The following is a 16834-nucleotide window of genomic DNA, read 5'->3' on the forward strand; positions in this document are numbered from 1 at the left end:
TTTCAGACAATGCAGCAGAGTAGTCTTCAGTCAGATAAAAGACCTCAAAAGAAATGATGGGTGTGCCTCACAGATCCTCTGAATCAAGCAAGAGGAATCCTAGAAAGCTCAAGGGTGTTGACTGTCAGCCAATTCAGCAGAAGCCTAAGAGAGAAAGGCTTTTATCTCAGAGCAATAGTAGGCATTCAGTTCAGTTCAGTCGCTCAGTCATGTCCGACTCTTTGCGACCCCATGAATTGGAGCATGCCAGGCCTCCCTGTCCATCACCAGCTCCCGGAGTTCACTCAAACTAGCATCCATCGAGTCGGTGATGCCATCCAGCCATCTCATCCTCTGTCATCCCCTTCTCCTCCTACCCCAATCCCTCCCAGCATCAGAGTCTTTTCCAATGAGTCAACTCTTTGCGTGAGGTGGCCAAACTACTGGAGTTTCAGCGTCAGCATCATTCCTTCCAAAGAACACCCAGGACCGATCTCCTTCAGAATGAACTGGTTGGATCTCCTTGCAGTCCAAGGGACTCTCAAGAGTCTTCTCCAACACCACAGTTCAAAAGCATCAATTCTTCACAGTCCAACTCTCACATCCATACATGACCACAGGAAAAACCATAGCCTTGACTAGTCAGACCTTTGTTGGCAAAGTAATGTCTCTGCTTTTCAATATGCTATCTAGGTTGGTCATAACTTTCCTTCCAAGGAGTAAGCGTCTTTTAATTTCATGGCTGCAGTCACCATCTGCAGTGATTTTGGAGCCCCAAGAAATAAAGTCTGACTCTGTTTTCTACTGTTTCCCCATTTAGTTGCCATGAAGTGATGGGACCAGATGCCATGATCTTCGTTTTCTGAATGTTGAGCTTTAAGCCAACTTTTTCACTCTCCTCTTTCACTTTCATCAAGAGGCTCTTTAGTTCCTCTTCACTTTCTGCCATAAGGGTGGTGTCATCTGCGTATCTGAGGTTATTGATATTTCTCCCAGCAATAGCTTTTGTCTAATAGCGTGGACTTGAATAAGGCTCAGAGTGACCCACAAGATCTTAAAAGGATTCTATATCCAGAAGTATTCCCACTTGGACTCACAGGGTTAAAGAGAACATAAAATAAGGGTTTCTGGCTCTGAACAAGATGAAGTAGATGCATTTCTCTCTACCCCACCCCTCGCATTGAGTTGTGCGCATGCTGTCGTGAAACCCCATGGACTGTAGCCCGCCATGCTCCTGTGTCCTTGGATTCTCCAGGCAAGCATCCAGGAGTGGCTTGCCATTTCCTACTCCAGGGGATCTTCCTGACCCAGGGATGGAACCCAGGTCTCCTGCATTGGCAGATGGATTCTTTACCACTGAGCCACTAGGGAAGCCCCACCTCTCTTACTAAATGCAGTTTAAAATGCCGGGCAGGCTATATGTGAGACAGCAAAAGAGACACAGATGTTAAAAACAGTCTTTTGGACTCTGTGGGAGAAGGCGAGGGTGGGATGATTTGCTAGAATAGCATTGAAACGTGTATATTATCATATCTGAAACAGATCGCCAATCCAGCTTCGATGCATGAGACAGGGTGCTAAGGGCTGGTGCACTGGGATGACCCTGAGGGATAGGATGCGGAGGGAGGTGGGAGGGGGGTTCAGGATGTGGGACACATGTACACCCATGGCTGATTCATATCAACGTATGGCAAAAACCACTACAATATTGTAAAGTAATTAGCTTCCAATTAAAATAAATTAATTAAAGAAAATGCTGGGCAGGGCCTTCCCTGATGGTCCAGTGGGTAAGACTTCGCCCTCCCAGTGCAGGAGGCCCAGGTTCCAGGCTTCTATTCACAGCTTTTTCAAAGCATTCTGAGCTTTTGGTACACTTCCCAAGTCTAGGTCAGTCCACTGCCACTTCCATACTTCAGAGTGCTGTTACCTCTGCACCCGACCCAATACTCAAATCCCTACACGTGCTAATTTAGCAGTTTAAAACAAGAAGTATTTATCATCTCAAAGGTTCTGGCATCAGGAATCCAGGACTGCTCCAGCTGGGTGGTTCTGCCTCAGTCACTGCTGAAGCTGCAGCCAAGCTACTGGCCAAGGTTCCAGTCATCTTAAGGCTCTACTGGGGCCAGTAAGTCAGTTTCCATGATCACTCATGGGATTGCTGGCTGGCCTCTGTTCTCCACTGGCTGTTGGCTGGAACTTCAGTTTCTTGCCATGTGGGCCTCTCTATAGGGCTGTTGAAAACATAATAGTTGGCTTCCCCCAGAGTGAGTGATCCAAACAACAGAGAGAATACACGCCCATGATGGAAGCTGTGGTCTTTTAAATTTTTTTATGGACATGATGTACCATCTGCTATGTTTTATTGGTCACGTAGAATAACTCTGATAGAGTGCAGAAGAAAGCTATACAAAAGTATGAATAAACAGAAGGCAAGGAACAGTGGGAGCTTTTTTGGTGGCTGGTTGCAACATTTCAATTTTATTCAATCAAGATATTTTTCTAATTTCCTTTTGGACTTTATCTTTGACTCGTGGGTTATTTGAAAGTCTTGTGTTTTATTTCAAGTATTGGGGTGTTTCCCAGATCTCTTTCTGTTATTTATATTTTCATTCTTTAATAATCACAAAATATGTTTTTTATGATTTAAATTCTTTTAAATTTGTTGAGGTTTGTTTTATGGCCCAGAAGATGATGTATCTTGGTGAATGTTTTTGTGCAGTTGAAAAGAATGTTTACTCTGCTGGTAAAGTGCTATAAAAATGTCAATCAGAACAGCTAGTTAATAGTATTCCGAATTTCTGTATTCTTACTTTTTCTTTCTGTCTACTTGTTTCATTGATTACTGAGAGAGAAGCTTTGAATCCTCTAACTGTATTATGGATTTGTCTTTTTTATTTTAGGTCTATTTTTAGCTCATGTTTTTGAAGCTCTGTTGCTAGAGGTACACATACATATTTATGATTGCTAAGTCTTCTTGCTGAAATGAACAACCTTTTATCATTAGGTAATGTTCCTCTTCGTCCCTGGTAACAATCCTTCTTTCGAAGTCTACTTTTAAATATTGTTATTTATTTATTTATTATTTTTGGCTGTGCTGGGTTTTAGTTGCTGCAAGCGGGCTTTCTCTAGTTGCAGTGTGCAGGCTTCTCACTGCAGTCGTTTCTCTTGCTTCAGAGCACAGGCTGTAGGCGCGTGGGCTTCCGTAGTTGCAACACGTGGCTCAGTAGTTGTGGCACATGGACTAAGGTGCTCTGCAGCATGTGGAATCTTCCAGATCAGGGATCGACACTTAGTGTCCCCTGCATTAGCAGGTGGATTCCTACCCACTGCACCACCAGCGATGTCCTATCCACTGATATTTAATATTTTTTGGATTCTGTGCATTTCTTGGCTCTGTGGTCCTTTCATTATTTTTGGAAAATTATTGACCATTATTTCTACTAATTGTGTATGTGTGTGTGTTTATCTCTATCTTGGATTCAAATTATGCAGATGTTAGCTTTGGATTTTCTAGGCTTTTAAAAATATTTCTTTGCCTGCACCAGTCTTACTTGTGGCACTCAGGATCTTTGATCTTCATTGTGGCATGCGGGATCTTTAGTTGCAGCAAGTAGGATCTAGTTCCCAGACCAGGGACTGAATCCAGGCCCCCTACATTGGGAGTGCAGAGTCTTAGCCACTGGACCACCTGGGAGGTCCCTGTTTTGGGTTTCCTTGTTTTGTTTCGCTTTTTTCTGTTTCCATTTGGGTAGTCTCTCTTGACCTATCGTAAAGTTTACTGATTCTTTCCTCAGCTGTGTTGAGTTTACTGATAAGGCCACCAAGGCATTCTTCGTCTCTGTTACATGTTTTAAAAATTTCTAGGCTTTTCCATATGACTCCTTTTTATAGTCCTCTTCTCTCTGCTAACAGTCCCTTTCTGTTTTTTGTAGGCTGTCCATATTATTCAACACAGTCTTTCACATACTGTTATAGTTGTTTTAAATGTTCTGGCAGATAACTCCAGAGAGTAATCTAAGTCTGGACACTGGTTCTGTTGATTGCTTTGTCTCTTGACAAATAGGGTTTTTTTTTTTTTTAAATTTTGGTTGTTGTTATGTTGCTTTTTATGTGTGTGTTGTAACTTTTTAAATTTCTGGCCATAGTGTGTAGAACAGCAGAGACTGAGCTCAGTATTACTTTTGCTTGGAAATCTTTATATCTCTTCTTCTTAGGCTGTTAGTGTAGAGAATTGAGTCAATCTTGTCAGGAGTTGAACAAAATTTGGTTTTGGTTTGTTTTGTTTTGTTTCTGTGATTACTTTTAGTGTCTGTAACTCCCATGGATTCTATCCTCTCATATCCTCTCATAGCCACACTGGGCCTTTAGCAGTAAAACTTGTGGTTGAACTCTTCTTACCTGTTTGCATGGAGACCTTGCCTTTCTCCAACTTCATAGGTGTGCCAGTGCCTATATCCTACTTCTTGGAGGCGACTGCCCTTCTTTGGAATTCAGGTTAATCAGTTGCTTGGCAACCTCAGCTCACTGATGGGGTCAACAAAACTAACAATTGTACAAATTACCTAACAATTAAAAAAATTGTTTTTAGTGTGGTAGGATGCTCTTCCCAGCTTTCAGCATCCTAGATGGAAGCCAGAAGTCTAAGCCATCTACTCTCTCATTGCTCCTTTCAACTCCTGCTGTCCACCCTTAGGTCTGCTGCCTGGTCCTTCCTCTCAACTGACACTCTTCCAGCTTCAGTTCAGTTCAGTTGCTCAGTCGTGTCTGACTGTCTGTGACCCCATGAACCGCAGCACGCCAGGCCTCCCTGTCCATCACCAACTCCCGGAGTTTACTCAAACTCATGTCCGTTGAGCCGGTGATGCCATCCAACCATCTCATCCTCTGTCATCCCCTTCTCCTCCCACCTTCAATCTTTCCCAGCATCAAGGTCTTTTCAAATGAGTCAGTTCTTCACATCAGGTAGCCAAAGTATTGGAGTATCAGCTTCAGCATCAGTCCTTCCAATGAACACCTAGGCCTGATCTCCTTTAGGATGGACTGGTTGGATCTCTTTGCAGTCCAAGGGACTCTCAAGAGTCTTCTCCAACACCACAGTTCAAAAGCATCAATTCTTCAGTGCTCAGCTTTCTTTATAGTCCAACTCTCACATCCATACATGACTACTGGAAAAACCATAGCTTTGACTAGTCAGACCTGACGGATCTTTGTTGGCAAAGACCCTTCCAGCTTAGCTCCTGAATTATTTCTAACCTGGATGTCCCCACCCACCTTTTATGTGGCAAATACCTGACAAAGAGAAATGACAGACAGGTTCTTGATCTGTTACCATGCTGGGGACAGCTCAAAATAATTCGTGCATTCCTGTTCCCAAGGATAGGCCTGTAAAGGGGGAGCTGAGCTCTTAGCCACTGTACTTTGGACTTGGCCTCATTCCTCTGTGCTCGAAACTGGGACCAAGTATCTACTTCATCCATTAATGAGGAGTAAGAATGAAACTGACCAAAATATTTCTTGGAAGATGAAACCTGCAACAGGATAAAAGGGGAACAGACTGGGAGTCATGGTTTTGCTTCCCTGGTGGCTCAGAGGTTAAAGCGTCTGCCTCTAATGTGGGAGACCTGGGTTTGATCCCTGGGTCAGGAAGATCCTCTGGAGAAGGAAATGGCAACCCACTCCAGTATTCTTGCCTGGAGAATCCCATGGATGGAGGAGCCTGGTGGTCTACAGTCCACGGGGTCGCAAAGAGTCGGACACGACTGAGCGACTTAACTTTCAACTAACTTTCATGAAGCCCTGTGCTGTGCTGTGCTCAGTCATGTCCAACTCGTTGTGACCCCTTGGACTGTAGCCCACCAGGCTCCTCTGTCCATGGGATTTCCCAGGCGAGGATACTGGAGCAGGTGACCATTTCCTGTTCCATGGGATCTTCCCCCAGGGATTTAGAACTCATGTCTCTTGGGTCTCCTTCACTGCAAACGGATTCTTTACTGCTGAGCCACCCTGGCTTTAAATTCCTGCTCCGTCACTTAGTTGGACAAGTCCCTTCACCTTTCTGTGTCTCAGTTTCTGTACCTGTAAAATGGATGTGAAAACAGCATTTACCTCACAGGAATATTTCGAGGATTAAAAGAGTTAATACATGCAAAGCACTTAGAACAGTGACAGGCACATAATAAGCTCTATAGAAGATTACAGCGTACTTCCTATAATTTTAGAAATTTGTGGAAGAAAGCAGTTGCCTCTGTTTCTCAGGAGCAATTACAATCTAAACAGCTAATGTTTACTGAGCATCTCCAGAGTGCCCGAGCCCTGCACTTAGCATTTTTTATGAATTATCTCACAGGAGGTAGGGATTAATTATTCCTACCTAATAGGCAAAGAAAGCAAGGATCAGAGAAATTGTTTACACAGCTGGCTAGACACAAGTGGGCCTGTGCTCCTAACTACTGCACTTGTTGCTGGCCACAAACTAGTTTCCTTGCTTGTAAAATAATGGGAAAGTTGCCTGCTGTACTTATTTCCCAGGATGGTTTGGATATCTCAGTACAATAGGAGAGGCGGAACTTTAGGTATTTGTACAGAGTGCTGGTCCCCTGACAGAGAAGCCTGAATGGGTCACACAACTCTTCACAACCCCCGCCACCCCCACCGCTCCTGCCTCCTATATGCCCTTCCCCCTCTTCTCTGCCTGTTGAACTCATTTAAGACTCAGCTCAGATACCAGCACTTGCATTTCGTTCTAACAAAGGAGGGATTTAAGCTTAGATATCAGCACCGGGATTTCATTCTAACAAAGGGTGGCACAGCAGACCTGTGTGTTTCTTAAACATTTTTTTTATTTTAAATTGAAGGATAATTGCTTTACAATATTGTGTTGGTTTCCGTCAAACACTTTAACATGAATCAGCCACAGGTATACATATGTCCCCTCCCGCTTGACTCCCCCCTCCCACCTCCCTCCCCATTCCACCCCTCTCAGACCTGCGTGTTCAAATGACCATGTGGGTCATTGGTTAGCGCTCTGGACTCTACAGTGATGACTGACTGCTGTGGGGGACGGAGCATAGCAGGGCCAGAGTACCAGAAAACCAGAGAGAATGGAGCCGAGCGAGGGTCGGTGGTGGAAACGGAGAAGAACGGTGGATTGCAAAGATTATTTGGGAGAGAGAATCGACAGTTAATGGAGATGTATTTTAAGTGGGCAGCGAAGGACAGGGAGAAGGCAGGGATGACTCCTAGTTTCTGGTTTGCTCGTGGGTATTTGTTGAATGAAGGATCGAGTAACCCCACGGCAGAAGCATCTCTGACCGACGCCCCCCGGCCCCGAACCGGGAGGTTTCTGGATCTACATGCGGGCGCCGGGTGGAAGGGAGGAGGAGAATGAGAATGAACACAGAGCTTCGGTCCAGGAGGAGCTTCTGGCCCTGGTCTGAGCCAGGAGGCACCGCGAGAGGGGCAAGCCTTTCCCCTCTGGGCCCACGGTTTCCGCCTCACTCCTCCACCCGCGCCGGCCGGGACGCGCAGCGCCCCTCTCGGCCCTCTGGAGGACTTGGCTCCCCGCCGGCGTCTGGGGGCGCGGCGCAGCGGCCCACCCCTCCACCCCCGACCCGCCCTGTCCCGGCGCCCACCCCGCCCAGTGCTCTGGAAAGCTGGGCGGCGGCTCTGATCGTCCCGGAGCCAGGAACCGTGGGCTGCAGGGGTGAGTCCAGGGGCAGGGAGCCCCCGCCGCTGTGCACCTGCCTTGAAGCGCGGCCGCGGTTCCCCAGACCCTCTTCCCGCGCGAGCGCCTTCTCGAGGGGTGCGCGCCTCAAAGTGCGGAGCGTGGCCGAGGGTGCCGGAGAGTCAGTCCGGGTGCCGGCGCGCGGAGGTTGCGTCGGGGACTCCTGGGGGAGTCGGAGAGCAGGGGGTGTAGGGAGCCGTGTCCCCGCGGGCCGGCGGGGCGCAGCAAGTGTCCGGGATCGCGCGAAGCCGGGCCGAGCATCCAGGGGGCCCGGCGGGTGGTGGGGCGGCGGGACGCGTGCCGGGAACTTTTTGCCCGCCCTGGAACTACGAGCGCCCGCGCCAGCGGGGGTTCCCGGCGGCCGCCCGGCGCCCGGCAAGGAGCGCGTGTGCCCGCCGCCGCCCTTCCCCCACTTCCGCCCGCCGCAGCTTCCTCGTTCCCGGCTCCCGGGGCCCGTCCGTCCCGGGGGAGACCCGGCGGCGCAGCCCCACCCCGGCCGGCGCGGCCCGCTCCCACGCCCCCGCCGCCGCCGCCGCCGCGCCGGAGCGGACAGCCTGAGTCAGCGGGGGCGCCGGGCGCGGCAGGTAGGGGCTCCGCGGGGCGGGCTCAGGTGCCGCGAGAGGCCGGGGGGCCGGGTGGGGGGCGAGGCGAGCGCGAGTGCAGCCCCCGGGGCTCCTCCGTCTTCCCCGCTTGCTCCAGGGTCGCGGCGTGTCCCCTTTTAGGGAATTCTTTCGCTCGCACTGACTCCGCTGCGGGTGGGGCGGGACCGAGAGAGAGCTCTCTGCACCACTGGCCGGGCCCCTGGCCACCTCCGACCCCCCGCCCCCCGCCCCCGCCAAACCTTTTCAGCTCCCTCCACCCCTCTTCCCTGCACCTTCAGTTACGTAAACAACCCCCTTCCCTTCTCCTGCGCTTAGCTCCGCTGCGCCCCGGGCGGGCAGCCCCCGCCAGTCTCCGGAGATTGAGGGGGCGAGGGGGAAACAGAGGGGGCGTCCCGGAGCCCGTGGTCCCCTCCAGCTCCCCAACCGTCTTGCTCGCCCTTCCCCGCCCCCCACACCCCCGCCGGAGCAGACAGCCCCAGGGGCCCTGGGTATTTTTAGCGTTGTGACCTGGGCGGCAGCACTAAGAGCCTTTCCCAGGAATCAGCGTCAGCGTCTCCCTCCTCCGCTGCCAGCTCTGGCCACATGGTCTCCCCACACTTCCTTGGCCCTGCCTGGCCCCTCTGGGGGTTTGGATCGCTCGTGGCCCACCCTCAGCGCCCGGTGGACTGGCCAGGGTCTCGGATATACAGAGTCCAGATGAGGCGGGGAAGGCAATCTGCGGAGGATGACGATCTGGTCCTCCAGCTAGATACTGCCTTGCCTCCAGTGATGGGCTCAGGAAGGGATGTGGAGCGAATCGGAGTGAAGGGGGTTCTGGAAAGCTCTCAGCACGGGGGGCCAGAGGGCCTGGGCTGAATCGCACCCCTCCAGTTGCTACTCGCTGACTAGTGGGGAGATCGGCCAGTGAGATGTGTCAGAGGAGAGGAGCTCAAATCAAGAGCTGTGGGAGGCAGAGAAGAGATGATGTCCTCTAAATAGCTCGGGGACCGCAGCCTTCCGTTTTTACAGAACACCCTCAGGAGCTGTGCCTTGTGTTTAGAGGCAGGTAGGAGGACGATGCCATTTTCAGATGCGGAGACTGAGGCTAGAAAGATGTCTTCCTTAGGGACAGAGCCAAGTCTAGAAGTCAAGTCTGTGACTTAAGAGCAGGGTTTGGAGGGGATGCCGGTGATAGTGTGTGTGTGTGTATAGAGAGAGAGTAGGAAGGGGGTGCTTTAGCTTTTGTCTGGGTTTTAAAGGATGGTGGGGGGACCGGAGTTGCAGCACTGGAGGAAGGGAGCGTCATCTCTGAGATCTCTATTCTGTCCTCTTCCCCTGCCTTTGGAGGAGAGGCTGGGTCCATTAAGTGGAAAAAACGCCTCCCCCATTTGAGCTGAGCCAGCCCCTCCAACCCCTCTCTGAAGGGCATGATCCTGAGACGTGGCCATTGGCTGTGTTCGCTGAATACAGAGGAGCCTCTCTTGCTGTGCCTGGAACTAACATCCCCTTTGTGGAGCTAGGGTCAGCCCTGCCTCTGCGTGAGACTTGAACTTTGTGGTAGTGGACTTTGTTTCAGGGAAGGGAAAGAGGGAGTCAAGTCCAGGAGTGTCCAGGCTGCAGCCAGAGGCCCCACTGCTGGGATCCGGGCTGCAGGGGGGCTCCCCGAGCCCAGGCCCCCAACCGAGTCCCCTCTCTGATTCACAGCTCTCCTTGCTCTTCCAGGAGCTGACATGGACCCAAATCCGCGGGCAGCCTTGGAGCGCCAGCAGCTCCGGCTTCGGGAGCGGCAGAAATTCTTTGAGGACATTTTACAGCCTGAGACGGAGTTTGTCTTCCCCCTGTCCCATCTGCATCTTGAGTCGCACAGACGTGAGTTCTGAGTCCTTGGAAGAGGGACTGGGGTAGGGCAGGGAGGAAGTCCCATAGTCGTGGACCTTGGTCCCTCCTCGCTGGTTTTCTTGGCCCTTTAAATATCTATCTCCCGACCTGACAGATGTTTCTGACCATCTGATCAGTGCTGGCCTGGCTCCTCCCGACTTGCCCCCTTCTTGATATGCAGCCCCCATAGGTAGTATCTCATCCATGGAGGTGAATGTGGATACACTTGAGCAAGTGGAGCTTATCGACCTGGGGGATCAAGATGGAGCGGACGTGTTCTTGCCTTGCGAAGACCCTCCACCAACCCCCCAGACGTCTGGTATGCCCCTCTGCTTTGGGCCCTTGGGCACTGGTCGGTCAGAGCTGGATGTCAAAGCTGGACTGGGGAAGTCTGCACGGAGGGGCTGGGCGTGGGCTTTTCCACCCACGAAGCACTTGCTTGTCCTGATTTTAGAGAAGTTGACCTTGGGGGAAGCTGGGTTACAGAGTCCTAATCCAAATCTCTCAGAAGGCCCAACCGCCTTAGTCTTCATCAATTTTTCATTTGTGAAATCAGTGTAATTAGTTAACATAATAAATAATGTAAAAATATGATTTTTAGGTTAGACAACTGAAGCACTTTTAGTCATCTTAATACTTATTTAGCACTTTATTAGGTTTCTAATACTATGCTAAATAATATTACATGTATTATCTCAATCTTTACTATGTCCTATTAGGGCAGGAGGGGTTATTCCCATCTTATAAAGAAAGACATTAGAGAGACTTCCCTGGTGATCCAGTGGTTAAGATTCTGTGTGTTCCACTGCAGGGGAAATGGGTTCGAACCCTGGTTGGGGAACTAAGATCTCGCATGTCATGCTATATATATATATAGTAGTCACAGAGCCAGAAAGTGGAAAAGCTGGATTCAAACCATAGCTGTCTTGACTCCAAAGCCCACATGCTTAACCTATAAGATATTAATGGATACTATCTTACTTAAAAGTGCTGCTATTATTGATGGCATATTATGTGCCAGACATTTTATAAACATTCTCAGATTTCATCTTGAGAACCCCTCTGGAATGTCGGCGCCCCCTTTTTACAGAGGAGGAGCAGAGTCCTTTAGAGGGGAAGTGACTTGCCCAAAGCTTCTCAGTAGCAAGGAAGTGAAGTGACGTAGCTAGAACTTGAACTTGCAAATTGATTGATTCGACTTTAGAGCTTAGTGAAGTGAGGGAAACTGGGAGCCAGGAGACTGGCGGGGTGACTGGCCAAGTTCCTGGGCATCAGTGTCCCAGCCACATCCTCGTCTCCGAGAGTCCTCTGAACCCCTGTTTGTGGCCATGACCGGCTCTTCTCTCTGGGCAGGGGTGGACGACCGTCCCGAGGCGCCGAGCCTGCCAGTGCCCACGCCAGACAGGACGACGTCTCGTACTTCCTCCTCGTCCTCCGACTCTTCCACCAACCCGCACAGCGCTGATGCCAGTGACGGCGGAGCAGACACGCCCCTGGCACAGTCTGACGAAGAGGAGGATGGAGGCCACGATGGCGTGGCAGACCCCGGAGCCTGCAGCTAGCAGTGGGCCCCCACCCACAGACTGTGTGAGCTGCCTCGTCTCCACTGGAGACCCCAGGCCCGGCCAGAGCCCTTCGGAGAAGACCAGACTCTTTAGTGCAGTAGGCACCAGGGGGAGGAAAGGAGGGTGGGCTGGTGTGCCTTCCTGGGAATTAACCCGCTCCTGCTTTACTGCTAACCTTCCCCTGCTGCATCCTTCCGCTGTCTGTTAGAATATTTGGAATTAGCTGGGCATTTGGAATATAGTTTTGAACAAGATGGGCGCCCTGCCTTCAGGAGGGAGAAAAAAATCAAGAAAATACCGTGGTTTTGGCTTACTGCTGAAGTAGGGCCCATGAGTGAGGAGATGGACGACGAGCTAGGACGAGACGCCACTGCTTTTCTTAGCGCTCTTCCCTCCTCCAGACTTCCCGAGTCTCCTAAACCAGTGTCTCTAGGCAGCCGTGAACTCCTTAACCCTCCCAGGGAGATGGTCCTGCAGCCATCGTGCTTCCTTCCGTCCTTTCTGGAACAGGGCACGGTGTGAATAATAAACAGATAACAACATACCAACCATTCCCATTCATCTTTCACATCGGACAGATACCAAACCCAATATATTTCTTTAGCTCTCTGGTGGTGGTGTAGTCGCTAAGTCTTGTCTGACTCTTTGAGACTCCATGGACTGTAGCCCACCAGGCTCCCCTGTCCATGGGACTTTCCAGGCCAGAATACAGGAGTGGGTTGCCATTCCCTTCTCCAGTGGACCTTCCCGACCCAGGGATTGAACCGGGTCCCCTGCACTGGCAGGCAGATTCTTTACCGACTGAGCCGCCAGGGAAGCCCATATTCCCATCATTCACTTGCTCTGTTTATTCTAGAAGGAGTTGTTTGGAATTAGCTGGACATTAGGAATACAGTTTTGAACACGACAGGCTTCCTGCCTTTGGGCAGGAGAAAATCAAGAAAATACCACAGTTCTGAGCGTAATGAGTAGCATGATGAGGAGCTCTTCTGTTACCAGAAAAGGGGGACATCTTAATCTAGCTCATGTGGTCACTGGAGAGCTGGTTTTCAGGCTGGGATCCAAAGGATAAGAAGGAGTTAGCTGGTGGGGGTGTGTGTGGTGTGGGGGGCACTGTACTCCAGGCAGAAAGAGCAGCTTGGAAGAACTTTAAATGGAGAGAAATAGTCTTGAGGAACTGAAAACCATTCAGCATAGCTGAATTGTTGAATTTGAGCAGGAGATTAGGGAGGATTAAGATTGACAAAGATCAGATGAGGAAATACTTTAAAGCCTGTATCAAGCTTCAGTTTAATTGCTAGTAAAATATCAGTGACTTAAGATATAAATTTTGTTTCCTCACATAAAAGAAGTCCAAAGTTCTGCAGTTATTGGACACCAAGGTCCTTTTTGGCTCTTTTTACTCAGCCATCTAAGGCACATGGCTGGAATTCTCATTAATACCTCATGTCTAGAATGGCTGTTGAGTCTCCAGTCCTTGAAACTGGTGGAGAGCAGAAGAAGAAATTAGGGATGGGCTAAAGAGGCATGGGTCGCTGTCTGTTCCCACTTTGAGAACCTTTTTTGGAAGTTCTAACCAGTAGCGTCCATTTTCATCTCATTGGCAGAACTTGGTAACATGAGTAATATTTCATTTACAGGCATTTTATAGGGACACAGCATTATCTAGAAGAAAGGAAACGGACGTCTTATTATTTTTCCTGGCCTTTGGAAAGATAAGAACCTTTTGAGTTTTAATTACCAATGTGTCTGATTTCTGTACTTCCTGTCAAACCTCTCAGAAGCCCCCTTTAGTAGGGCCCCCTGCTGACTTGATAAAATCAGGGTTGTGTTACTAAGAAACAAGAGGACCAAAGTCATTGGGTAGATAACTAGTAGTTTACACATTACAAATTTGAACTTTACTGGGAGTAATGAAGGATTACAAGTGATTGACAGTTCTTGTTAAAAAGAATTCTGGCTGCAGTGTAGAAAACATACTGGAAGAGGGCGTGCTCCAGACAGACAGACATAACACAATAATCCATGCAAGAGATAACAGTGGCCCAAAAGACAGTGGTGATGATTAGTTTAACTGGGTTGAGGCTGAGTATAAACAAATGACATTCATTCAGTAAGTATTAAATGTCAGCGTTTAACATGTGTAAGACACAGAGTTTGGTCTTGGGGGTGTGGTAGTAGCACACACATGCACACACACACACACAAGACCCAGTCTTGTTCTCACAGAGTTCAGGCTCTCCTGGGGCCCAAATGTAAAACTGCAACTAGGACTTGAGAAAGGATTTAATATCCTATTAAGAAAGGTCACGAGGTGTTTGCCTGGAGGAAGTTGTTCTGAGCTGAGATCTGAAGGCGGAGTAGGAGTAGCTTAGGGGAAGAATGGCTGGAAGGACTCCTTGTAGAGATGTACTGATTGGAGGGGACCAGAGTGGATGTCTGGAAACCAGGAGATGGTTGCAACCATCCAGATAAAAATGGGATGGGGTGGAGGTGGGGGATGTAGAAAAGTGGAAGGAATGAAGAGATGTTGGGGAGGCAAAATTCAAAATATTTATAGATAGGTGGGTGTGAGAGAAGACTGGCTGAAGGGCGTCACTGTTGCTTCCTCCTTGTGCAGCAGGATGATTCGGAGGGTTCTTCATCCACATGGAGAATTTAGGAGAGGGCCAGATTTGGGAAGTCGGTCATAAATTGGGTTTTGGACATGTTGAGTTTGAGGTGCTTTGGAGACCAGGAGGACATTTTGAGTAAGCATTTGGACCCATGAGTGTGGGGTTTAGAAGAAACGGTTAGATTGGAAGATCAATACATGAGTTATCAGTGTATAGGTGATGAGCATGCCATGGGTGCCAGTGAGCTTACCCAGGGAAAGTTGGAATGAAAGGAGGGTTATAGGACCTAGCCTTAAGGAACATTACGTCATTTTTCATATTAGGAAAAATAAATCATCCCACCTCCCTTCATACATCAAACCATCCATGGGATCAGTGACCTTCAGCCTAAATCTCAAAGTTCTCTGTGCAGTTCAGGCTGAGTGACAGGGCTGCTGGCTTCCCAATAGCTCCATTTTGCTTCCATCCCTGCAGGGGGCCGTTGTAAGTGACAGTTCTTAAGTGCTTTTCCTAGCACTGCTGAAAAACTGGTGGGAGTTCTGTGCGTCTTTTGTCTAAAAGTCTGTGTCCAAGTTGAGATCATCCACTAAGCTGGGCCAGGGCCCAGCCTCATGTTAAATTTTGTGGCTTTTCTGTTTCGCCAATGACTTCACTGTGCACAGAAGACATGGTCTTCTCAACCTCCTGACTTCAGCGGCTGAGCCTTCTCCTGGGCTGTATCACATGATATCTGCAGCTCAGCTCTGCAGGGTTTCTCAGTTCCTGGGATCCTCCCACTCCCCATCCAGAGTGAATGGTGGGAAGCTAGCCTGGCCTGTTTGCTGTCAACATGTCAGCAACTCTGGGCATACAGTGCTAATGGGGGAAGAGAGCTTGGCTGGGGAGAGAGATCTACAGCACTCTGGAGAGGTGGAATTGTTTGTGAGCCTACGGGGAGCCTTCAGTTCAGCTGCTATGAGCCCCAGCCCTGCCTGGGAAAATCTAGGGTCAGTTGAGACCCCAGGACCACTTCCTGTTTGGACAATGATCTCTTCTTCTGCCAAACCACAGGGCCTTGGCTGGCCCTCAGAGCCAGCATCTCCGGCCGACTGTGTTTTTGAGGCCACAGAGGGCCTTTGGAGATGGGGGTGATGACTTGGTGCCAACTCCGAGGCAAGCAGCCCAGCTTTCAGCCTCTAAACCACAGTGTGGCATCTTCTGTCTGCGGCACAAGCTTGTCATAGACCCTGAAGCAGAGGGAAGAAGACAGCCTCCTCCTATAGAATCCTGTGCTGTGGAGGGGCCACATCTCAGTGGGAGATTCCCTGGGCGGCACACACTGCAGCTGTCCCCAGGAGTGCACAAGACTTGATAACTGTGAACAGCACAGCAATATGGCAACAATGTGGAATGATGTTATGATGTCAAGTTTGTTTGTTCATCTGGGCATTACTGAGCCCCCACTTTGTGCTAGCTTCCTTGCTTAGGCAACAGAAATACTAATGTGGCCAAGAGTTCTTCCAGGAAGGGACAATGTCACAGATAATAGAAATATAAAGTGGGCTGTAGCACCAGAGAGGGAGAAGGTAAAGTCTTCTCTGGGGGTGGCTGGATCTTGAGTGATGGGGACAGGCAATTTCAAAAGAAAACAAAGCATAGAAGTACAAAGCAATCATCATCATTATTGGAACTACCTTAACATTTTCTTTGAAGTTGGTAGTGTGGACTCGAGTTCTGACTCATTGTGATCGTTGGCAGTTATCTCGGTTTATGTACCTCAGTTTACTTATCTTCAAGATGGAGATAATAGTACCTTCTTCATAGAGTGGGCTTCCCTGGTGGCTCAGCGGTAGAGAATCTGCCTACAATGCAGGAACTGCAGGAGGTGCAGGTTCAATCCCTGGGTCAGGAAGATCCTCTGGAGGAGGGCATGGCAACCCACTCCAGTGTTTTTGCCTGGAGAATCCCATGGACAGAGGAGCCTGGCCATAGGCTGTCCATAGGGTTGCAAAGAGTCAGACATGACTGAAGCGACTTAGCATGCACGCACAGGTATGTACCTCATAGAGTATTTTTGAGTAAAGGTTTGCAGAAGTTACTAAGCACTTACTCCATTCCAGATTCTACACACACCTAAGTTCTGATCCTTAAAATAACCCTGAAAGTAGGTTCATCAATTCACAGAGCAGGAAGAGTGGCACTCAGATGGCTCATGCTCATATGGACTAAAGGCTGGGGTGGGGATTTGAACCCACATCTGTCTCACATCTAAGCTCAAAGCCTTCTGTTCCATGTCTAGTGGGGCAGGAGCACTAGATATAGGTAGAATGAGGGTATACTGAGATAAAGACATCTTTTTGACTCTTCCTCTCTGGTTGCTCAAGGGTATATCTAGACCTGGCAGACACCAAATTTGGCTCTTCAGAGCCAAAATGGTTGTGAGTTTTACCAAGAGACTACAAAGCCCATCATGAATGTGCACCTGATTAGGCAGGTGGAAAAACCAAAGCAAGA

At 49.4% G+C, this 16834-nt stretch overlaps 2 protein-coding genes across 6 annotated transcripts in view; both read left to right on the plus strand.

Annotated features, from left to right (window-relative positions):
* Nucleotides 1–10119, plus strand: part of SYS1 (SYS1 golgi trafficking protein) — a 32510-nt gene extending 22391 nt beyond the window's left edge. The window contains exon 4 of the mRNA XM_042230184.2: nucleotides 10006–10119. Coding sequence (XP_042086118.1) covers nucleotides 10006–10012 — 7 coding nt within the window. The 3' untranslated portion in view covers nucleotides 10013–10119. The remainder of the gene's footprint in view (nucleotides 1–10005) is intronic.
* Nucleotides 1–12270, plus strand: part of DBNDD2 (dysbindin domain containing 2) — a 34120-nt gene extending 21850 nt beyond the window's left edge. The window contains exons 1-4 of one of the 5 annotated variants that reach the window (XM_027977239.2): nucleotides 7618–7681; nucleotides 10006–10152; nucleotides 10343–10480; nucleotides 11515–12270. In XM_027977239.2, coding sequence (XP_027833040.2) covers nucleotides 10014–10152; nucleotides 10343–10480; nucleotides 11515–11723 — 486 coding nt within the window. In that variant the 5' untranslated portion in view covers nucleotides 7618–7681; nucleotides 10006–10013 and the 3' untranslated portion in view covers nucleotides 11724–12270. Of the gene's footprint in view, nucleotides 1–7617; nucleotides 7682–8113; nucleotides 8287–9729; nucleotides 9841–10005; nucleotides 10153–10342; nucleotides 10481–11514 lie in introns of those variants that run through there. The other 4 variants (XM_027977240.3, XM_012189244.5, XM_012189242.5 and 1 more) reach the window with 4 other exon arrangements.
* The last annotated feature ends 4564 nt before the right edge of the window (nucleotides 12271–16834 follow it).

The sequence above is a fragment of the Ovis aries genome, chromosome 13 (assembly GCF_016772045.2).
Source record: "Ovis aries strain OAR_USU_Benz2616 breed Rambouillet chromosome 13, ARS-UI_Ramb_v3.0, whole genome shotgun sequence".
Taxonomy (NCBI): domain Eukaryota; kingdom Metazoa; phylum Chordata; class Mammalia; order Artiodactyla; family Bovidae; genus Ovis; species Ovis aries.